At 47.3% G+C, this 22,887-nt stretch overlaps 2 protein-coding genes across 2 annotated transcripts; both read left to right on the top strand.

Moving 5' to 3' along the window:
• The first annotated feature begins 52 nt into the window (after window positions 1–52).
• On the top strand, window positions 53–8,152 carry CWF19L1 (CWF19 like cell cycle control factor 1). The gene is made up of 14 exons (XM_056495563.1): window positions 53–132; window positions 235–319; window positions 611–689; window positions 1,114–1,215; window positions 1,899–2,113; window positions 2,819–2,937; window positions 3,105–3,189; window positions 3,726–3,866; window positions 4,703–4,814; window positions 5,506–5,585; window positions 6,402–6,611; window positions 6,998–7,117; window positions 7,830–7,927; window positions 8,008–8,152. Exons 1-14 carry the CDS (start codon window positions 110–112, stop codon window positions 8,150–8,152), a joined length of 1,614 nt encoding a protein of 537 aa, XP_056351538.1. The 5' UTR covers window positions 53–109.
• On the top strand, window positions 8,151–22,873 carry CHUK (component of inhibitor of nuclear factor kappa B kinase complex). Its single transcript, XM_056495558.1, has 21 exons — window positions 8,151–8,402; window positions 8,472–8,566; window positions 10,085–10,199; window positions 11,694–11,763; window positions 12,417–12,505; window positions 12,755–12,844; window positions 13,040–13,164; window positions 13,546–13,653; window positions 13,906–14,041; window positions 14,756–14,950; window positions 15,302–15,404; window positions 16,300–16,423; window positions 16,885–17,036; window positions 17,890–17,951; window positions 18,858–18,967; window positions 20,328–20,377; window positions 20,497–20,593; window positions 20,993–21,140; window positions 21,470–21,609; window positions 21,964–22,060; window positions 22,641–22,873. Exons 1-21 carry the CDS (start codon window positions 8,247–8,249, stop codon window positions 22,665–22,667), a joined length of 2,289 nt encoding a protein of 762 aa, XP_056351533.1. The 5' UTR covers window positions 8,151–8,246; the 3' UTR covers window positions 22,668–22,873.
• Window positions 22,874–22,887: the final 14 nt, after the last annotated feature.

Genomic DNA, 22,887 nt, shown 5'->3' with positions numbered 1-22,887 from the left:
GCCCACCCGGCAGCCGGCGGAGCGCTTTGGGCGGCGCACCCGGAAGAGGCGGAGCTCTTTGAGCGGCGCACCCGGAAGTGGCGGGAGGTTCAGGTCGAGCATCTTCGTGATGGCGGCGGCACCGCTGCGCGTGTGAGTGGGACAGGGCGGGACACGGGACGGGACACGGGATGGGGGCAGGGGCCGGATCTGACCGTGCCGTGTCGGCCGCTCTTACCGCGCGGTGTCCCGTAGGCTGGCGTGTGGCGACGTGGAGGGACGGCTGGAGGCGATCTTCGGGCGGGTGCGCGCCATCCAGGCCAAGAGCGGCCGCTTCGATGTAAGGCTTGTGGGGCTTGTCGGGGGAGGTGGTGCCGTTCCCGTGGGGTTCCCATTCCCGTCCCTGGACGGACGAGGCTGGAGCTGCCCCGGGGTGGTGTTCCTGTGCGGGAAATGTGCCGGCGGTGCTCGGGTGGGTGTTGCTGTCCCGTCCCTCCGCGGCAGCGACCCTCCTCTTTCTGTTCGGTTCGCTTCAGCTAACCAAATGCTGCTGAAGTGGTGCAAGCAAAGCCTTTGTGCATGTTTCTGTCTGTGGTGAAATGGCAACTCCAGCTTTATCTGGTGTTTTTAGATGCTTCTGTGCGTCGGGAATTTTTTCGGCTCTACTTCCGAGGCAGAATGGGCCGAGTACCGCACAGGAGCCAAGAAAGGTAAGGAAGGAGGGTGGTGTCCCCGGGGGGCTGGGTCTGCTTCACAGCCCACTTTGGAATTCTAGAGCCACAGCTTGGCACTGTGGTGTTAAAGCAGTTATACTGCAGTAGGGAAACCCCACACAGGAAGGAAAGATGTGTTTGTTTGGAACAGCCCTGGCTTTAGGGCTGTGCAGCATGGTGGAGCTAATCTTACACAAGCAGGGGAGGGTGATGTGGCTGGAGCAGAGGTTGTTCACCACCTGCAGCTGTGGGAATGCCAGCCTGGGGACTCTCTGCAGGAAGGTTTCTTGTCCTGTGCTCACTGCTCCCAAAGTGTGGTGCAGGGTCTGACTGGGTGGGGTTTCCTGCTGTGATTCCTGGGCAATGTGGGCTGGTGCTCTGGAATTAAAGCTCACTGAATGCTCGAGGTTTTCTCTCTCAGCTCCAATCCCAACCTACGTGCTTGGTGCTAACAACCAGGACACCCTGAGCTATTTCCCGGACGTCAGTGGCTGTGAGTTAGCTGAGAACATCACTTACCTGGGTAAGTGCAGGGGATTTGGGGTCTGGGAGCTGCCTTTGCCTGCTGGGGCTTTCATGAACATTCTCTTATATCCCCAGTTTAACTCCTTCCAGTTTCTGGGAGTTTTAAGTGGCATTTTTTTATCCTGTGGTTCAAACTGATGTTGGTACAATCTGTGTAAAATATGAAAGAGACCCCTGCTTTCTTGATTTGTTTTTTCTTTCATTTCTCTGATATTGAACTTACTGACCAAGTGGTTGCAAGAGCCTGTTCTTTGAGGGAATCTTAGTCCCAGAGCATGCCTGTCTCTGTAGGAGAAGGTTTGAATATGATTTTGCTTTGTGGCTGTACTGGAGTAGCAGAGGTAACAAGCAAAGTGTAGGAAAGGAAAGGAAAAAAATTTCTTTCCAGAATTGCCATCAGGCCAAAATATAACAAAGCAGAGGCATTTGGCTATTTTTGCTGAGATATCATATTGCTGTGGATGGGTTTTTGGGAAGTAAGGTGGCAGGGAGAAGACAGGGGCTTGTCTGAAGAGCTCCATTTTGGGCTTTGAGCTGTGGCCCCAGCCATTGCCTCAGGCACAGAAAATGAGCTGCCTGTGAGGATGGCTGCAGTGGCAGCGAGTCAGGACCATGCTGCCCTGTCCCAGGGGATTCCCTGCCCTGCCCTGCCGCAGCTCAGGGCTGTGTGTGTCCCTGCAGGCCGCAGGGGCGTGTACAGCGGCTGCTCGGGGCTGCAGATCGCCTACCTGAGCGGCACCGAGGCGCAGCAGCAGCCGGCGCCCGCCCACAGCTTCAGCGCCAAGGACGTGGCCGAGCTGAAAACCTCTCTGCTGTCAACCCCAAACTTCAGGGGTGTGGACATACTGCTGACATCCCCCTGGCCCAGAGACGTGGGGACTTTCGCCAACAGCGCCGTGAGTGTTCTGTGCACGGGGTTGCACAAAGGGGTTTCTGCTTGCTCTGGCAGTTCACCATCTCTGAGTGCCTGAGAACGCTGGGAGTGAAAACAGGGAGAGCAGATGTTCTGGTTCTTCAGAGAAGAAGGACTGAAGGGAGGGGGGTTTGGACATTTTATCTCTCCCTGCCATTTTTTGTGTGTTTTTTTGTTTATTTCTAAGTATCAGTCAGGTGGTCTGGTTCTTCCTCAGTCTGGATTTTGAGGGTGTTGTTTTGTTTGTGTCCAGTTTTGTTGTGTTAATTAATGTTCCTCAGAAGAAGTGATTTTCAGATTATTTGAACCTGTCTGGTTTCAGGCCACACACGTGGCAAAAGAACATTTTTTGCTTCCTCTCAGTTTGTTTCTTCCAACATCCAAAAAGAAATGCAATCCTCAGTTTAAATGCATGAGGAACCTTCCCTCACAGCATAATAACAAAGCCTGCCCTTGGGTGTTGTAGAGAAACAATTTGTTGGGATGTTCTGGCTTAAAAAGAGAATTCAGATCTCAGAAGTTCCCTTGGGCATTCTTTGTGATTGTTTAATATGTCATTCTATGTTTGACTTCCCTTGGCATGAATTTTCTGGGAATGTATTCACTGTGGTGTATAGAGAAGTATATGAAACATTTATTCTCCCTGCTCTTTGAGAGGTTTAAATAAAGCTTGGTTTGTATTTTGTAGGGAGAAATAGATACCAAGAAGTGTGGCTCCAAGTTAGTATCAGATCTAGCTGCAAGTCTCAAACCAAGGTATCATTTTGCTGCTCTGGAGAAGGCCTATTACGAAAGACTTCCTTACAGGTTTGTAAAATCATATGAAATCTCATTTATTTTCAACTAAGGGTTCAGTTTTTAAGGAACAGGGGAGGATTGGTGTGCTGTCTGAGTATCTGCCTGACAGACAGGGGTTCTCCCACTGCCTTTCAATACTTTATGTGCCAGTACAGCCAGGTTTTGCTTCCTTACAGGAATCACATGGTGCTACAGGAGACCCCACAGCATGTGACCAGATTTATTGCACTTGCTGATGTTGGCAATACAAGCAAGAAAAAGGTACTGACACCTCTGAGTCTCTTCTTTTCTCAAGTACAATAATAGGGCAGTGAGACCAGTTAGAGGGTGACATCAGGCACTTAAAAGCTTGGCTGAAGTGGAAGCATTTGTCTCACTTGAAAAATAGGTATCATTTGCCTGTTATGTCAGAAGAGTAGGGCTGCACATTGTTCTGAGGCACAAACCACTGAAAATAACGAACTTCTGGCATGAGGTTTATCTTCTCCCCTTAAGAAAGTTATGGAATATTGGTTGGTAATTAAGGATGCAGAGGATCCAAGCCTGGTAACAAAAAAGGCCAGAAAGGAGGCCTGGAAATGGGCAGGGATCAAGGATGCACTCCATAAACTCCTGGGAGGGACACTGGCACAGGGAGTGTGTTTTTCCATGCCCTGCCTTGGTACAAACACTGATGTGCTGAGTGGTGTAGAGCAGAGTGCAGAGCAGTTCTGGGGTGTCTTGGTTCACAAATGATCTCCCCAGAGGTGCAGCCATGGCAGGAGCTGCTTGCCCCTGAGCCTCTGTGTTTGTTGCAGTACCTCTATGCCTTCAGCATCGTGCCCATGAGCTCAATGGACCCTGCAGAGCTGGTGAAGCAGCCTCAGGATGTCACTGAAAATCCCTACCGGAAACTGAGGAAGGAGGCTCCCAAGAGCAAAGCCCCACTCTCTGCAGAGGTACTGCCCTGTGCTCCTCCACCTGTGCATTCCTGGTTCACTCTCTGAGCTTACAACACTGCTTGGCTTTCCCTTTGGGATGTCTCTGTCCAAAACTCTGCCATGGAGACAGGCTGGGAGAGCTGGGGGTGTTCAGTCTGGAGAAGAGAAGGCTCCAGGCAGACCTTATTGTGGCCTTTCACTTCTTAAAGGACTGTAAGAAAGATGGGGACAGAATTTTTTCCTCTTTAACATTAAAGCCTTTTAATGGTATGGGATAACTGAGTCAAATGTTTTCAACCTCTGGTATGTCTGTGACAGGATAACATCCCTAAGAAGTAAAGCCATTCTTTTGGCACTGGCTTGCAAATGAAAAGATTTGAGCAATCCATAAAACCAGGCAATTCTGAATGTTCAGCATAAGGCTGAATAGGAGAACATAATGATTTGGGGCAGCTCTCCCGGAAGTTTTTCCCTGGCTGAGGCAGTGTCTGCTGCATGGCTAAGAGAACAGGTCATTCTGTTCAGGATATTCAGAAGGCATATCTACCTGGAAAGGGTGCTCAGGCCTTGGCAGGGGCTGCCCAGGGAGCTTTGGAGTGCCCATCCCTGGAGGTGTCCAGGGAAGGGCTGGAGGTGGCACTCAGGGCTCTGGGCTGGGGACAAGGTGGGCACTGGGCACAGCTTGGGCTCCATGGGCTGGGAGGGATTTTCCAGCCTCAGAGATTCTGTCATATTGCTGCTTTTTAAAAGTGATTCACAGCTCACCAGGAAAAAATCAAATTCTTACATACCCTGTCACTTTCCATGATGCAGTTCTAACTGAACATCCTGTTCACTTTTCATTTCCTTAACAGGAAGAACCAGCTTGTCAGTTTTTCTTTGACTTGAACAAGCATCAGGGAAAGAAACGTCCCTCAGATGGGAAAGAGAGAGGGGACTCCCAACCTAAGCAAGCCAAGAAACCCCGTAAGTGTGAGGATGCTTTTTTCTGAGCTCTTCCCTCGAGGCATTGCATGGTCCATGTCACTCCAAGTTGTTTGTCAAGCTGCTGAGCTGTAGGTGTCAGCTGGCCAGAGAGCTCTGTCACTGCCAGCTGCTGGGGGAACGCAGGGGGATGAAGGGTCCCTTGTTTCCAAGCTGCAGTAGGTGAAAGAAGGGTCAAGAGTGTAGTTTCAAAGCTCTTTGGGTCCAAGGTAGTTGTGGTTGGGCTGATGGCATTTTACCTTCTGAACCAGACATGGCACTTCCAAAAAGCTCAGCTCAGGTGTCACAGTTTGGGTGTAAATCCATGTGTTTTGGGTGTGCTGGATAGGCCAGAACTGGCAAGTGTGTTTGACAGCATCTGCCTTTGTCTTTACCTGTGCAGCAATTTTACATCATTTTGATTTGTTCGCTTGAATTCTTTTCTTATTAGTGAGCTGCAACTACTGACTCCTGGAACTACCAAACTCCTCTTTCATGAGGTTATGGCATTCTAGGAGAATGGCAGCTGTGACTGCCACCTCCTCGTCTCTTGCTGGAATTTCCCTGTGCAGAGCTGTGTCCTTGTGATGCTTTCAGCACTTTATAAACTGGGAAGGGTGGCTGGAAACTAGCAGATTGTCTGTATCCTGACACATATCCCTTTTGCTAATCCTTGTTTCCTTTCCCAACAAAGCTCAGCCCACAGGGCCCTGCTGGTTCTGCCTGGCCAGCCCAGAGGTGGAGAAGCACTTGGTTGTCAGTATTGGCACACATGTAAGTATCTGCAGCATGGGCTGTGCTAGGTCAGAATCATGCTAAGACATGGCAAAACAAAATACCAATTTCCAGTTTTAAATTGAAAACAAACTTTATTTGCAGCTGCTCTTGGGTTTGCTTTCAGTTTCTTTGCATCTTCTCTACAAACACATAGACTCTTAAAGTGAAGCGTGGTCCAGTTTTGTTCCAGCAGCAGAGCTGGATTCCAGTGCCAGAATAACAGCCCTCTGTTATTACCATCTGGCAAAACTTTTCCAGCTGGAAGTGAGCTAGAACCTGCTTTGGCAGCTGGATGCACCAGTGCCAGATCTCTCTGGAATGGCTGGTTACAGTTTTGTTCTATAGAGATGAAAAAGAAGGTATCTCCAAGATGTACTTTGAGATGTTGACTTTGAAGCTCAGTCCATCATTGTTTTATGCACTTTGCTTTAAGTTACTGCTCCTGTATAGCATAATCCACTTACAGGGACATGTTTGTCCACAGGCTTAGTTTAAAATTTTAAGTGGATTTCTGTGTCAGACTAAGAAATTCCTGCCTCAGTAAAGAAGTTCACTCAGCAGCTTCCCTGCAGACAGGGCATTCCTTGGCATTCAAAAGATACTTTTTCTTTGGTCCCTTTTGTAGTCTCTTTGGATCTTTCTCATTCCTCTAATAATTAATAAATTCAGTATAAAAATAAATTCAAATAAAATTGCTAATAAGCAGCATAGAAGACTTTCCTGTTCCTGAGGCTGGGAGCTACTCAGAATGAGTAGTCAGAGAGTAAATTCCTGCAGCACAGTGAGTAACTGGTGTGTGTTGTTTCACTCTAGTGCTACCTTGCCCTGGCCAAAGGGGGTTTGTCACCTGACCACGTCCTGATTTTGCCAATTGGACACTATCAGTCAGTGGTGGACTTGTCTTCAGAGGTGCTGGAAGAAGTGACCAAGTACAAGGCTGCCCTAAAGGAATTTTTCAGAAGCAAGGGAAAGAGATATGTCCTATTTGAAAGAAACTATAGGAGTCAGCATCTGCAGCTACAGGTATGGTTTGGGTGTCCTCATGGGAAAACATAAACTTGCACTGAATATAAACTGCAAATGAATTGAAAGAGTAATTTCAGGGTTTATCCTGGTGGTTGCTGTGTATGGCAGGTCTGTAAGTGTATCAGAGCTGTAGCAGAACTACCATAGAGATGAGAAAGGAGGGGGCTGTGCTGAAAACTTCCAAGCTTTGAGTTTTCAGTTCTCTGTCCAGCTCCTACAGGAAAAAAGTCTCATAAGTTTAAGCCTGTAGAGATGGGTGCTCACCTGTCTTGTGTGATGAGGCTGAGCTGTACTGAGGAGCCCACGAGCTCCAGTGATGGACTGATGGCTTTCTGCAAATGGATTGTCTCGTCTTCTTTTATGGAGATGTCCTCCCCCTCCAGGTGATTCCTGTCCCGCTGGACCTCTGTACTTCTGAAGACATCAAGGAGGCCTTTATTACACAAGCACAGGAACAGCAGATTGAACTGTTAGAAATCCCCGAGCACTCGGATATCGCGCAAGTATGGGGCCACATTTCCCCTTCACTTCCCCTCTGTCCTGCCTGAGCTGCTGTTCCCCTCTGAGGTCACTGTGGGGTGGGATTAAGCTATTGGAGGCAGAACCTCATGGACTTGATTTGGGGATGTGCCAGAGGTGTTCTGCTCTGGGAGAAGTTCCCATGAACAGCAGATGATTTTTCAGCTGAGAAATGTGAGCGTGGCTTCTTCCTCCACAAATGTGCTGTGCTAGGCTGGGTGACCTAGATGAGGTTAGGAATGAGCTCATCATTCCTGCCTGGTTCTCATTTAGTCACTCACAGCAGAATTAAACTACAAAATACTATGGGTGAACTGAGCAGGAAGTGACCCACTGCTCCTTCCTCACATGGAAAGTATTGTTTGAGGTCAGGCACTGACCTCAGGCAGTTTGTGGGTTATTTTTCCCAAGTTTCCTCCCAGGAGAGAGGACCATGGCATGGGTACAGCTGGGAAGAGGGTCTGCCTGTCACCTAGTAGCTTTGCTCAGAGTCAATGTCTCTTCCCACCTTCATGCACAGGAAGGGTGTTTAGGCATTGGGAGGTGGTGGAGTCAGCAGCCCTGGAGGTGTTTAGGGAGCAGACTGGAGCATGCTGTAGTTAACGAGGTGGCGATCGGTCCTGTGCTGGGATTGATGCTCTCGGAGGAGTTTTGCAGCCGAGCTGATTCTGTGGTTCTGTGATTCCCCACGCGCAGGTGGCCCAGCCGGGGATGCCGTACTTCTACGTGGAGCTGGACACGGGGGAGAAGCTGTTCCACCGCATCCGCGGCCGCTTCCCGCTGCAGTTCGGCAGGTGCGTGCCGGCCCCGCCCCCGCCGTGACGTTGCAGTGACGTTATTGTAACGCCGCGGTGACGTCATTGCTCTGTTGCAGGGAGGTGCTGGCGAGCGAGGCGCTGCTGGCGCAGCCGCAGCGCGCGGACTGGCGGCAGTGCGCCGCCCAGCGGCCCGAGGAGGCGGCGCAGGCCCGCGCCTTCCGCCGCGAGTTCGAGCCCTTCGACTTCTCCCTCCGGGACTGAGGCGGCGCTGCCGGCGGCGGCCCCGGGCGGGCGCGGGCGGCGCCGGGCGGTGACGCGGCAGTAAAGGCGGAGTGCCGGAGCGAGCGGCTGAGCCATGGAGCGGGCCGGCCCCCCCGCGCCCGCCGCCGGCGAGCGGGCCCCCGCCGGGGCGGCGCTACGCGGGCACCCGGCCGGCGGCTGCGGGCCCTGGGAGATGCGCGACCGCCTGGGCACCGGCGGCTTCGGCAACGTGTGCCTGTACCAGCACCAGGTGGGGCCGGGCCGGGCGGCGGGGAGGGCACGGCCGGGCCGGGGCGGCTGACGGCGCTGTGTCCCGCAGGACTCGGGCGACCGCGTGGCCATCAAGTCGTGCCGGCTGGAGCTCAGCGTCAAGAACAAGGACCGCTGGTGTCACGAGATCGACATCATGAAGAAGTGAGTGCGGGCGGGCCGGCATGGCTCGGCTCGGCTCGGCCCGGCGGCACCGCACAGACAGGGAGAGGGGACAGCCGGGGTCTGTCCCTGGACTCGCCAAGGAGAGGGGACAGTCGGGGGTCAGTCTGTGGACTGGCCGGGAGAGGGGAGTGCAAGGAGTCAGCCCCTGGAACGGCTGGGGAGACGGGACCGTGTTGGGACAGCTGGTGCCTTGCCTGCGGAGCCAGCTTGGGAGTGGGGAGAGCCGGGGATCAGTCCCTGGGCTGCTTGTTACCTGGCATGCCTGTGCTGATTTCTCTCATCCCAATGTCCCAGCTCATGCCTTGGCTTGGGAGCTGGGGATCCCTATGCCCTCCCCTGCGCTGTTGTGCTGCCTGGGCTGTTCACTCATCCGAAATTCCTCCAAACTTACATCACCCTGTGGGTTGTTTTGATGTTGTGACTTGGGAACACCCTCGTGTTCCCATACCCTGCGGTACCTTTGTTTTTGATTTAGCAACCAGGGGATCTTGGAATTGCTTTTTTTCTGTTACGCTGCCGAATGTAAAGAATAAATTCTCCTTACACTTCCTTGTGAGAAAGTCCATGCTCTGTGCTGCCCACCCTTCCTCTCCAGCAGGTGAAACAGGGCCAGACAGCTTTGGTCTCATGGATGTGGGGGCTGCCTCTGGGTGTTTGGGTCTCACAGAACTGCCTCCGAGAGAGAGATCCTGGAGCAGGAAATCCTCTGTCCCACTGGTGGGATGCTCTGAGTTCTCCTCCCCATGGCCTGCAGTGACCCTGCTGTTCAGGGCTTTTCTGAGCTCCTGCTGTTGCTTTGTTACCCTTGCCTGCTCCCTGTGTGCCATGACATGGGGGAAAACCATTCTCAGGGTACATGAATTTGTAAGTCAAGGCTTGGCTATGTCTGATGTGGTTGCTCAAAAGAGCCACTGAGTCACAAGTTGCTCATGCATTGGCGTCCAGAGGCTTTGGAAGATGTAGAGAGAATTAATTTGCCTTCAGTTCCTTTTGGATATGTCATTTATTCCCAAGAGTAGCATGTATTAGAGACAGTCAGGAAGCAGCTGTTTGAATTCATCTGCAGAGGTTAATTTTTCCTCTGAATTTGGTTTTCACCTGCCTGGTGCAGTTACACAGCCATTAAGCTATTCTTGTGAAACTGTTGTGAAACACTTGGGCCAAGGGGAGTCTGTTCCTACACACTGCAGCACATACACACACACACACACACACATGTAATGACTGCCAGGACTGTGCAAGAATTCAGAACTTGAGTCTGAATCCCCATCATCAAACCCCTGTACCTTGGCTTTGAGACATGGTTTCTGCTCATCACTGGTTTGTGTATTCCCAAGGAATGGATTTTATGCGTTTGGGTACTGGTAGGTACCGGTTGGCGAGCGAGCAAGGATTCCTGTGGGGAACAGAAGCTGTTCCTGGCACATAAATCATGATTGCACTGCAATCTGTGTCTCATTCTCCCGAGAGAGTTTTCACCCAGCTCTCTGTGCCTAGGCTGAACCATCCCAACGTGGTCAAAGCCTGTGAAGTTCCCGAGGAGATGAACTTCCTGGTTAACGACGTTCCTCTCCTGGCCATGGAGTATTGCTCGGGGGGCGACCTCCGCAAGGTAACGCTGCTCTCCTTCCAGTAAAAACACTAACCCAAGCAAGGTGTGTTAGTGCTGCTCCTGCAACCAGCTCTGCTCTCTGCTGCCTTTCTTCTTGGGTACCAGTGTAAGGAAGTAAGTATAGGGTGGGGAAAAATCACATGTGGGAAACGAGGCTTGTGTTTTTGAAAGCAGAGGGCAGCCCAAGGGCAGATACTCTTATCCTGGCACAGTGTGTCCTTTCCCGGAGCTGCTTTAGCATTAGTGCAGCTGCTGACACCCAGCACGTTTGGCTTGCTTGCTGCTGTGTCTCCATCTGTTCAGTCTGACTGGTTTGGAGTCATATGTATCCAGTGTGATGTTGCTCTCAGCACAGGGAATGAGCCTATTAGTGCTGGACTGGGGCCTCCAGGGATTCTGAGCCTTTGCTATTCCTGCTGAACTGGGAACTGTCAATCTGCACACTGGCAACACCCAAAAATAAAGGAGCCTTTCAGTAGCTCCCCAGGCAGTGGCTTTGTGACCTGATGGAGTTTATGCTCCCTTTCCATTACACTGGATTCAGGAAGCAGCAACTTGTGTAGAGGTGAAGCAGCAAATCCCTGTCAAATCAGGATTTGCTTAGGAATCACCTCATCTACATGATCAGGAAACTCATACTTCTGTAGTGTTTGTTACTGGTGTTAAACAGCCCTGGGGAATGTGAGCAGCTGGTGAATGCAGTAACCCCATCTCATTATATGGTTTTGAGTTGTTCAAAATAGTCTTGAGAGGTGCTCTTAAGGTTTAAGTTGCAGCAAAAGAAGGGGCATATATGAAGAAGCATCTCCCAGATGCAGACACACATCTGGTCACATTCTCAGAGACATCTGGCTGTTGTATTGCAGTAAAATTTTGGAGTCTCGTTTGTAATCTGCTTCCCTGAAGACAGATTAGAGACTGGCTGAGAAATTAGCTCTACTTGCAATGCAGTGCTTGGTCTCTTCATTTCTGATGAATTCTTGGGTATGGCATAGATGCTGAAACAATTCAGGAAGTAACATGCTTCATTCCACCTGCTGTTCTGTACTGCTTTGTTCCTTAAAGGAAAAAAAAACTTTTTTATTTCTGATTGTGTCTTTAAATCTTTCTTGTTTGGCACCATTTGTGTTTCATTTCACTATTAATTTCTCTTTGTGAATCCATCATGAGGGTTGAAGCGCCTCAGTCACCTCTAAAAGTCTTGAGTGCAGTAAGAGTCAGAAATTGCTGAGGCTGCTTTTACTGACAGCTCATTAAGACAGTGCTGGGGGGAACCTCCCTTGCCTGCAGCCCTGTGGCCCTGCCTTTGTCTCTTACCCCTTTGCTTTCTGAATTTTTGTTCATCTTCTTGCCCATGATTTTATTGTCCCATTCAGCTGGAATGATCCTTGAGCTGTGCTGTTTGCTGGGTAGTTTCAACAGGAGATGGAAAATGTTGATTATGGCTGCTAACTGTTGCAAGTGTGGGTCTGAACACCTTTTGCTTTTTTGTAGTTGTTAAACAAACCAGAAAACTGCTGTGGGCTGAAGGAAAGTCAAATCCTTTCTCTGCTTAGTGACATTGGTATGTAGTTAGTGCTTTCTTTTTGTTTGGTTTTTTGGGGGTTTTTGGTGTGGTTTTTTTTTTTTTTAATTTGAAGTGTAGTGGCATTTGCCTTTTTCAGCTGACCATGAAAAGGGAACTGAAATGGGCAGGGTATTAAAAAAAACCAGCCTCATTGGGAAGTACCTGGTATTTTGGACATCATGGGAAGGAAGAACTGTCTGATAAAGGGCAGTGACTGGGTTTCTCTAGGAAAAAGGTTTTCCAGGAAAGCTCCTTGTTTTCTTAATTCTCTTTCAGATACACTGTGTGTAGGAAGAGCTAGTTTTAGCAATGAGAAAGTATTTTAAAGTACTGGCCTGGACTTCTGTCCTTTCAGTGCTCAAGAGGACTTCCAGCTGAATTCCTTTATCCTTGTTTCCCTTCCAGAATGTTGTTTTGGTTTTGGTTTTGGTTTTTTTTCATACTATGTTGAGTGTCTTTGGCATGTCTTTGCAAAGATGTGAAAATGCAGTGGAGAAGAAACACAGGTTTGGAAGCTGTTAAATGTAGAAGTGAGTGGAGGCAAATTGTGGAAGGCTGGGAACTTGTCCCCCAGTATTAGGTTTTTTTTCAGATGTATGTTTAATCAATGTGAATTTTATTTTCTGTTAAAACAAACCCATGTCTTTCAGGATCTGGTATCCAGTATTTGCATGAGAACAGAATTATACACAGAGATTTAAAGCCTGAAAATATTGTTCTTCAGGATGAAGGTGGGAAGGTATGTCAGGTGGTCAGTGTGTTTCCACTGTCATTTCTGGAAGCTGTCACATTGAACTGGACTGAAAACTCAACTGTACATTTACTAAAAACTTCAACACTGAAGCTTTGCCTTGGACTTTCTTCAGAATTTCCATTCTGGCTTTCCTCTTGAGAGTATTTTGTGGCTGTCACTGAGCAGATTTTGGGTTGTTTGGTAGTTCTTTGCTCAGCATTTGCTCTTCTGATGAACTGTTCAAACTATTTGCAGATTGTTCACAAAATAATAGACCTGGGATATGCAAAGGATCTCGATCAAGGAAGTTTATGCACTTCATTTGTTGGAACATTGCAATATCTGGTAAGACTTTTTCTAGTGTCACCAGCACTGGGGCAGGGCAGCTGTGGCTTGGCACTACCAAGGGCTGAAATCTCCAAAAATGGAGATCCTGGGGACTTGTCCCAAGGGTGTCTTTTCTCAGGGAGACCTACCTAGATGCAGTTTTGTCTCTGCAGAAATGCAACAGTCAAAGTGTCTTTTTGTGATCGTTTTCAGGCTCCAGAACTCTTTGAGAACAAATCCTACTCGGTTACTGTTGATTACTGGAGCTTTGGGACAATGGTGTTTGAATGCATTGCAGGATTTAGACCTTTCCTACATAATCTACAGCCATTTGCCTGGTAAGACACATTGTGGAAGAAGTGCTTGGAAGTTCTGAAAGACTTTAACCTGCATGTGGAGATCTCTGCTTGTCTTGCTGTGCCTGGAGTGTATGTTTGCTTGGTTTTTAAAAGGGTGGTTCTGAAACAGAAAAAAACAGGAAACTTGTGTTTCTGCTAGAACAAGAGAAGAGATAAACCTTTCCAGAGGCAGAGTTAGTTGGAAGTGCTCCTCTTTTCCACATGGGGATGTTCTGAGTGGATTGAAAGTGGCATCTTTGTCCTGAAAGATTAATTTGTTTTCTAAAGCTGCTGGACACTGGCACTTTTTTGCTGTCTTTGGTTTCTCCTTTACAAAAGTAGCACTCCTCAGTATATACACAGAGGATTTGATTTTTCCAGGCATGAAAAAATCAAGAAGAAGGACCCAAAGCACATCTTTGCCTCTGAAGAGATGAACGGGGAGGTTCGCTTCAGCACCCACCTGCCGCAGCCTCACAGCCTCTGCAGGTATGTGTGTGCTCCTCACAGCTCTGAACTGAGGGCTCTTCCTCCTTTATCCCAAACACTGAGAGCTCCTCCTTTTTTCTCCAGAGTGTTTCAAGCTCCTGGCAAGCTGCTGTTTGCTGTTTAGGGATAGCCTGTAGCCAGTGGCTTTTTTTTTGGTACTTTGGGCTCTCTGGTGCCCATTGCTTGCAAAGATGGTCAGAGCTGTTTCAGCCTGGTGAAGGCCTCCCCTTTCTTACAGCCCTTCTGCTTTAGTTTGATTGTAGAACCCATGGAAAACTGGTTGCAGCTGATGCTGAATTGGGATCCACAGCAGAGGGGTGGAGGTTCAGATCCTGAGACCAGTCGTCCAAAGTGTTTCCTAATAATGGATCACATACTGAATCTGAAGGTGAGTGGGGGCTGTTGCTGGCTTTAAAGGCCTTCTGAAAGCATCCCAGAGGACAGAGGATGTGTTCAGTGGAGCAAAGCTGTAATCCTGGCATCATCCAGCTTCCAGGGTCAGGAGGAATTGTTTTTCTTGGTATCAGGAAGTGAGTGCATATACAGCCTGTCCAGTACACAGTGGAAGACAAAACATCTCCTGCAATAAAAATCTTTACATTTGGAGTAGAAGGATGACCTGTATTACTATTTGTTATCTTGGAAAGGGCTCACCAGGTTCAAATAAGGGTTTAATATTTGCTAATAGCAGTTTTCCCAGACTTCACTGTTGATGCTGTGACCTCCAGGTGTATTCATGCACCATGGTAGTAATGCCTGTAGTAGAACAGAGGTGACATTCACTTGATTTTTTCCTCTTCAGATAATTACTTGAGCCTTGCTGGAATCAGACTAGCCGAGGCAAGCCTGTGTATAAGCAGAAGGATAATTTTGTCTTCATTCTTTTGATGCAGTTAAGCTGCAGCAGGGCTTGTGAAGGGTGTTGGATTGGTTTTTTTCTCTGACATTAAAAGTTACAGGGCCAGGCTTTGAGTTTTTTATGTGGGGCTTTACTCCTGAATTTATTATTGTGGCTATTAAAAAGGATGCTCTGATCCTGTGGCTTGTGTGTCTTTGCCTTTAATAGCCAAGGATTTATAATCTACTCATCCTCTTCTTACAGATAGTACACATCCTAAACATGACCTCTGCCAAGATTGTGTCCTTCCTTTTGCATCCTGAGGAAAGTCTTCATTCCCTTCAGAACCGCATTGAGTTTGAAACTGGGATAAGCACTGGAAATCAGGAGCTGCTGTTGGAAACAGGGATTTGCCTGGACCCTCGGAAACCTGCTTCCCAGTGTGTTATTGATGGTGTGGTAAGGATTTTGTTCATGTCTTTCATGTTCTCAGGGAATTTAAAATCTTAGGGAAGATAAATTGCCAAAATCTTCTCCTGCAGGAGACAGTTTGCTCTGTAAATGTAGTAACTCTAAAGATCTTTTATTGGGTAATGTAAGCAGGTTTCTGTACTTGTATTCTGCCTAAATATTTAATTAATATTAAATATTTAATTAATTGCTAGCAAAGAGTTCTGTCTTCCTGTGGGATCCATTAAAAGAAGGCATTTGGTAAGAGAGAGTGCCCACAATAATTAGTACATGATGTACTGGGTTAGTAGGAGCTGCTTGGGGTTTCTCTTGCTTATATTCTCTTCTTTTTCTTCCCAGAGAGGCTGGGACAGCTACATGGTCTATTTGTTTGATAAAAGCAAAACTGTCTACGATGGCCCCTTTGCTTCTCGCAGTCTGTCTGACTGTGTCAACTACATTGGTGAGTGTGCTGGAAAAGTGCTGTTCTCATGCAAAATGCAATGAAATCTGCTTTATAAAACCTTGTGGGTTGTCTTGAAGGGCTCAGTCTGATTCAGAGAGAACCATTTAAGAACCTGTAGCAATCTTAACATCTTGTCCTGATGTCAGAGCCCTGGCATCAACAGTTTGTGTTTTTAGGAAGCTGCTTCTCTGCTTGCTGCTTCCCCTACTTGTCTCCTGAGATGACAGCAGTCATGGCATGACCTAGTAGACCTCTTTGAAGGTTTATTTATCATAAATTTGTATCTGTATGCATGATCCTCTGTACCTTTGTGAAAGAAAAGTAGTGTCAGGGACAGGAGATGTCTGCTGGGATACTGCATGTAAAAAAAAATGCCTTGAGACATGCAGTAACTTAATTTTCTTTGTCCTGTCTGCACTGGTTTTCCTCATCTTCTAATGACACTCAGGCTTTCCTGTGTTTCAGTCTGGTGAATCTCATTAAGGCTTTTTACACCATGTTTATTGATACCCCAGTGTACTGGGGTACAGTTCCCATCTCTGTCAGGAAACACACCTGCATCTTTCCCCTTAAACATCTACATCAGGAAATCTGAGAGGAAACCTATAAAAGGTTTGAAGACATTTTCAAACTAAACAGATATCAGGACAGTGACCAGTATCAATGAATTAAATGGAGCAACTATATTTGCTACCTTGGGCTTCAAGAATTTTTTGGCCAAAACCCCTCACAGGGTTTTACCTGCTCGTGTCACATACCTGGGGAGCTGTGACTGAAAAGCTTGTACATGCTTCAGCAGCATCACCTGGAAATTGAGCAGAACTTTGCCTTCTAGGCACCTGAAGCAGGAATTAGGGATGTTGTCACTGCACTGTGTTTCTCCTGTGTTCAGTCCAGGACAGCAAAATCCAGCTGCCGATCCCGCAGCTGCGCAAGGTGTGGGCAGAAGCGGTTCACTACGTCATTGGGCTGAAGGAAGATTACAGCAGGCTCTTCCAGGGACAGAGAGCTGCCATGTGAGTTGTCACTCATTCAGAGGGGTCAGTGCTATGCCAGCACAGGCTCTGTTCATCTGGAATTGTGCATCTCGGGGAGTTTTGGTTCCTCAAAGTTTTACAGCCCTCTGCTGTTCTGTGTCTTTACATTATAAAACATATTTGGGCTGGGAGCTTATTCCACTCCAGGAATTGTGCTGGGTAATGCCTGACACTGATGACAACCAAAAACCACTTGAATATACTCAGTCTCACAGCATGGGTGAGGTTGATGGGGACCTCTGGAAGCTCTCCAGCCCAATCCATGCTCAAAAAGGACCACATCCAGACAGCTCTCAAATATCTCCAAGAGTGGAGACTCCACAACCTCTCTGGGCAGCTTGTGCCAGTGCTCAGTTACCCTTAGAGTAACAGAATTTCCTCTTTTTTAAGTCCAGGTGGGCTTTCCAGCTCATGTGTGCTGTCCTTGTTCCATGTGTTAGGCTCAGCCTCCTTCGGTATAATGCCAACCTGATCAAAATGAAGAACAACATGGTGTCAGCATCCCAGCAGCTGAAAGCAAAGCTGGAATTCTTCCACCAGAGCATTCGCCTCGACCTGGAGAGATACAGTGACCAGATGGCTTATGGCATATGTAGGTATTGGGGAAGACTTGCCTGGGTATCTCCTGTGGTGCTGTAAAGGAGCTCAGCATCTTTATGGTGGATTTTAGCTAGGGGAGGTGCAGGAGAAGAGTTTGGCAGGAGCAAAGGCAGGAGGAAAAAAAACCAGAATGTTTCTGGAGACTTCAGTGACAGTGAGACAGGTGTTCAGCTGTTCTCCACTGAGAATAGAAAACAGGAGCATTAATAGTACTGGTGATGTAAATATTTGCTATTTATTCATTCACAGTCTGATTCATTTGGAGTTCTGACTGGGCACCCAGGTGGAAGGCAGAGCTGCTGCACAGTGCTAGCAAGCTGCTCTGCTTGTTATGAGGAGAAAGCATTTGTCAGGATGAGAGATGGGCTGAAAAAGCACCAGCTACAGTTTCATGTTCCAGGAAGAAATAGTTCAGGAGAGAACAGCAAGATTTACACATAGTTTGAATATATATGGCTAAAAAGTGCAACCTGAGTCAAAGATGATGACTGGGCTGAAGGGTGATGATGGAAACTGGAAAGACACTGTGAACTGGGTTTGGACAGTCTGTGTTCAATCAAAAGTGGCAGTTGTTGACCTTAATGGTGGAGTTTGAAGACTCAGACTTGTTTTAAGACAGTGATTGCAAGCAGTGAAATCCTACCAAAGGGTTTGTGTGTGAGTTAAGGTTGAGCACAGAGTTGCAGCTTTGCTGTCTCTGTGATCTCTGGGTCAGGACTCCTGCTGGGAGATTCAGCATTATGTTCTTTGTGTTCAAATTACACCAATATAGGAAAAGTTCAGGTCTTGCTTAATTTTTGTGCCTTTGTGTCTTTTTATAAATTAACAACTCTTTTTTTATTAAGCTTCAGAGAAGATGCTCAAAGCCTGGAAGGAAATGGAAGAGAAAGCCTCTCAGTGTGCACAGGTAGGGAATGTTAAAGAAGCTGCATTATTTCTGTGTGAGGGTGATTGTGACAGGGATTTAATGTGTCACTGCTGTGTCCCTTCAGTGTTTCATATCCTGGCTGTCATGGGAGCAGTTATATCATTGCAAGTGCATTAAAAATGTTTGAATGGATTTGGACAAAAACAGTAAAAGTTACCAAACTCAGTTCTCTAAAAAACAAAGTGGAATGCATAGACAAGTTACTTGTTGCCCAAAAGAAATGGTGTTGCTATGGGTCAGGAGTCTTCCTGGCTGGATTTGCTGCACACAGAAATGCCCATTGCTGAAGCTGAAACCCAATCACTTGCTATGCAGCAATTTCAAAATTGGAGGACTTCACTAAGGAGTACAGACATAAATCACTGGCATGCTGAAAGTAAATATGCAAATTAATTTTAAATAAAAGTAATATCTTTTTTGTTATCTGAGGCATGGATAAAAAGGTGGCTGTTTCTAGCAGAATAATTCAAGGCTGTCTCTGGCTTTTTCCAGACAACCAGGACCCTGACCCAATATTTACTTGGCAGACCATCAGAATTATGTTCTGTTATTCCACCTGCCTGCCCCTTCTTCAGGAATGGAAAATGTTTCATTCTATATACAGGGATAGCTTAGTCTGTCTAGGAGACAATCCAGAGATATGGAGAGATGATTTATGAAGAAACTGATTTTTCTCAGCCAGTGTTGGTGGTCAGAGGTTTAATTGTTGGTGATACCAAGCACTGAGAACAAAAACCTCAATTACTGTAGCAGCATTTTGTCAGAGAGCTTTTTTGTCTCCTGAACTCTCCAGGCAGTCAGCCCATTATCCAAACAAGTGTTCTGGGGATCTTTATCTCCTTGGTTCTCTCCTTCAGTCTGATCTGTGCCCACATTTCTCCTCAGGCTGAAGATATTGGCTACCTGGATGAGCAGATCATGGCTCTGCACACTGAAATTGTGGAGCTGCAGAAGAGTCCATATGCAAGGCGCCAGGGAGAGGTCATGGAGAGCTTGTAAGTCCTGTGCTTCTCATTTTTACTGCAGATAATGGGTTTTTATGTATTTCAGTGTCTGAGAGGTTTTTCCCCCTGTTGCTGGTCCCCTTGGTGGTTTTGAAATGCAAACCACGAGTACAGAGTGGTGTATGATTGATTTGAGATCATTTTGCTTGTGAAAGGAAAGATCCCATCACTTGTGGGACACTTCCCTGTCACTGAACTATGGAACCTCATCTTACAAGAGCCCAGGACTGAGATAAATCTTGGTCTCAGCTGGGGATTTTTATGTTGGAGAGGAGTGACTTTCTTGCTGTTGAGTGAGAAAACTTCATGATCATTGTAAAACCCTGTTAAATACCTTCAGTATTTTCAAACTAAGGGTAAATATCTCATGGGTACTTGAATATTTGGAAAGTTGATTTTTTTTTTTAAGTATTAAAATATGAAAGAGCAAAGTGGTTATTTCTGATCTTGAGAAGACATAGGAAGCAGTTACTGGGCTGCTGCTGAGAGCACAAGTGGCAATTCTAAAAGAGAGGGATGGAACAGCCATTAAATCTGTTTATAGCAGCTCTTCAGAACAACTCTGACTGTTCAGGGAGGAAATGTGCCTGCTCCTGGCATGTTCTCCTCCCTCCCTCTTTGCTAAGTTGCTTTTCATCCTGTGTAGTTGCAGCAGAACTGGTGCAAAGGAGAAGCCACCACCTGCAGCAGCACCTCAAACTAATCAGGATCATACCTCCTTAAACATTGTTTTTAAGCAATTCCACCACTGCAGACCAGAGTCAGAGCTGGGAAACTGCTGCTTGTTTCTGACAGACTGGGATTTAGAAAAGGGATTTTATTCAAGGCTGGAAGTTTTCAGTTTGGCTGCTTTTGAAATATTTGAAAGAAGTAATGTTTATTTAATGGGAAGAACAGAAGCACAGTTGTCTTGCTTGTGATGCAGCTCTCTCTTTCCATTTACAGAATATCACTAAAATTCAGGCAAAAAATGCAGAACAGGGACAAGAATTTCTGAGGCAGTTGTGCAATCACAGTTTCAAAATGAAATTGGATAATTAAGGATACAGGGGAAAGAAAACACAGCTGAGCCATGTGAAAATTTAAAACTGAAAATAAGCTCCACTTGGTGTTGTTTTCTGAGAAGAAATTGCATCAAAATTGGAGAAAAAGAGAGACAGCTTTTGGGAAAGTGTTGGATTCCATCACAGAAAGAGCATTCCCTGTGTTCCTAAGGCCATACTTGTGTACCAGCTGTAGGAGAAGGTCCAGTATCTGGGTTCAGAAAGGCATCCCTTCACTGCAGTGCTTTTTTTTTTCTTGAGTCACCTGGCTGCTGACACCTGCCTGAATCATATTCTTCTTTTTAAAGGGAGCAGAGAGCCATAGACCTGTACAAGCAATTAAAATCACGACCTCCAGGTATGGAAGAAGATGATTTAAAGACTGCTTCACACTTTTACCCAATTATTAATTGTTTAAACTGAAACCCAGAAAATACTGTTAGTATTTACTAACATGGTGGTTGCTGGCCCTTCCAGATCATGCCTACAGTGACAGCACAGACATGGTGAAGATCATTGTGCAGACAGTACAGAGCCAGGACCGAGTCCTCAAGGAGCTCTTCGGGCACCTCAGGTACTTTATGCAGACAAAAAGCCCAAACAAATCCAACTTGCAGCATTTGGAGCTTTGTAGTAGGAAAGGATAGGGAAAACCATGGAGGTCAGAGCCCAGAAAGCTCCACACACATTTCTCATAGCATTAATTCTGCTCCTCTGTGTCTGTGTTGAGTTTCCACTTAATTTTTAAAAATATGACTGTTAGCATTCAAGAGTTCACTTTAAAATGAGGCAAACTCTGCCAGCTGGAAGTTGGAATTCAAATCTTCAAGAAAAGAAGTAGTAGCATGACAAAGCCAAGAAGATACCACAGTGATTTGTACATTAATTTTTTGAGTATCTTGAATCCCAAGGTGGTCTTTCAGTCTTGCCAGAATGTGCTGGGAGGTGACTTTGTGTTTGGTTTTCATTCTAGCAAGCTCTTGGGCTGCAAGCAGAAGATCATTGACCTGCTCCCTGAGATTGAAGTGGCTCTAAATAACATCAAGGAAGCTGACAACTCAGTGATGCAGATGCAGGGAAAAAGACAAAGGGAGATATGGCATTTGCTGAAAATTGCGTGTGTGAGTAACTGTTGGGCTATTTGTTTGCACTTCCTTCCAGTGCACGAGCCAGGAGGCATCAAAGTAAACTCAGCAAAAAGTGCCACACCATGATTGTTTGTTTTTTCCTGCAGAGGGCAGTCTGAGATGGTAAAAGCAGAAGCTAACTAGGTGCTTTCCTAGTTAAAGTGTTTAAAAGAGTACTCTGCTTTTTTTTGCATGAATTAGTGTCTGAAGCCATCTCCTGCTTCCCACATCTGTGTCTGTGTTACCTACAATGCTCATGTATAATCCCAAATCTTGCCTAGGTAACATTTAAGCCTAAATCCTTCTGAATTTCTTTCTTGCAGACTCAGAGCTCCTCTCGATCGCTGGTCAGCTCTAGCCTGGAAGGGACAGCCTCAACTCCAGCAGCCACGTGGCTCCCCCAGAGCTCCTCAGGGAATGCAGCTCCTCACCCTCTGTCCTCTCTGGCAGCTCCTGAGGATGGGTATGAGCTGCAGGAGGAGCCACTGCGGGGAGTCAGCGTGGCTGGTTCAGTATCTCAGGGGCTTTATCCTTCCACACAAGTTTCAGGAGTTTGTGTGTCAGTAATGCTCTAAAAAATCCAGGCTATGTCCTCTCTATTCAGAAACCTCTGCTCTTTATTTCTGAGCCAGTTCCACATGCTACATGCACTGCTACAGGACTGTGCCACCTACCACTGCACAAACTACACTTTTTTTGGTTGTTTACTTTTGTGGCTTTGGGTTTTTTTCCCTCCCCCCAGTGGAGCACATTTTGATGGGGGTGTTTCTCTTGGTGCTTGAAATCAATCACCTTAGGGCGTTTTTACTTCCTGCAGGGAAAATTTTGCTGACGTGATCAGGGAGAATGTGAATTACCTCGAGCTCTTCAGCAGCATTCTGCAGGAGATGAGGCAGGAGCTCAACAGCATGATGGTAAGTGCTGGTGCATCTGCCAGGACCTGGCTTTCAGGGGACACCCAAGGGATGGGGAGAACTCCTTGAACAGGAAAAAGTACCAGGTTGCTCCAAGCCCCATCCAACCTGGCCTTGGACACTTCCAGGGATTCAGGGACAGCCACAGATTCTCTGGGCACCCTGTGCCAGTGTGCATGGATACGTGTTTCTTCCCAACATCCCATCTAGCCCTGCCCTCTGGCAGTGTGAAGCCATTCCCCCTTGTCCTGGCACTCTAGGCCCATGGGAATAGTCTCTTTGCATCTTTCCTGTAGCCCCTTCAGACACTGGAAGGCCACAGTTAGGTCTCCAGGGTGAGCAATCCCAGTTCTCTCAGCCTTTCCTCAGAGGAGAGAGGAGGCACTCATCCTTTGGCCATCAGTTTGGGAAATTTCACAGTCTCTCAAACTAGAATGGACTCAGAGGGCTCAGTGAGTCCTGCTGCTGTGCTGTGCTGCATTGTAACTCCTGGGAGTGTCCTTTCTAAAGGCAATTACTGATGGACACACATCCAGTAGCCAGACCCTGCAGTAAGTTGTTTTTTTGTTACTCTTTGCAGAGTTTTGACTGGAGCTGGCTGAAGTAGCCCCAGGAGCCGAGGTGCTGCATCATCCAAGTGCCTTCTGTGTGCTGAGTTCCCTGTGGGACACAGCAGCGTTCTGTTGACATCACCGGCTGTCCCCTCAGGGAGCGGCCTGGGCCTGACCCGTGGGGCGCGGGCAGGGCCCGCCGCTGCCGTGTGTCCCCTGAATGTATAGCGCGTGTATATATAATAAACTCTGGTGAGACACACACACTGAGGCCTA

Source organism: Oenanthe melanoleuca, chromosome 6, assembly GCF_029582105.1.
Source record: "Oenanthe melanoleuca isolate GR-GAL-2019-014 chromosome 6, OMel1.0, whole genome shotgun sequence".
Taxonomy (NCBI): domain Eukaryota; kingdom Metazoa; phylum Chordata; class Aves; order Passeriformes; family Muscicapidae; genus Oenanthe; species Oenanthe melanoleuca.
Note: the sequence above shows the minus strand (reverse complement) of the source record. Positions and strands in the feature narration are given on the sequence as shown.

Bases quoted from the DNA above. Each gene is read 5' to 3' on its own strand.
- CWF19L1 (XM_056495563.1), top strand. From the start codon at position 110: ATGGCGGCGGCACCGCTGCGCGT. The intron at 4,815-5,505 runs GTAAGTGTGAGG...TTCCCAACAAAG, and splicing joins TAAGCAAGCCAAGAAACCCC to CTCAGCCCACAGGGCCCTGC. The intron at 6,612-6,997 runs GTATGGTTTGGG...CTCCCCCTCCAG, and splicing joins GTCAGCATCTGCAGCTACAG to GTGATTCCTGTCCCGCTGGA.
- CHUK (XM_056495558.1), top strand. From the start codon at position 8,247: ATGGAGCGGGCCGGCCCCCCCGCGCCCGCCGCCGGCGAGCGGGCCCCC. The intron at 13,654-13,905 runs GTATGTGTGTGC...CTTCTGCTTTAG, and splicing joins CAGCCTCACAGCCTCTGCAG to TTTGATTGTAGAACCCATGG. The intron at 16,424-16,884 runs GTGAGTTGTCAC...TCCATGTGTTAG, and splicing joins CAGGGACAGAGAGCTGCCAT to GCTCAGCCTCCTTCGGTATA.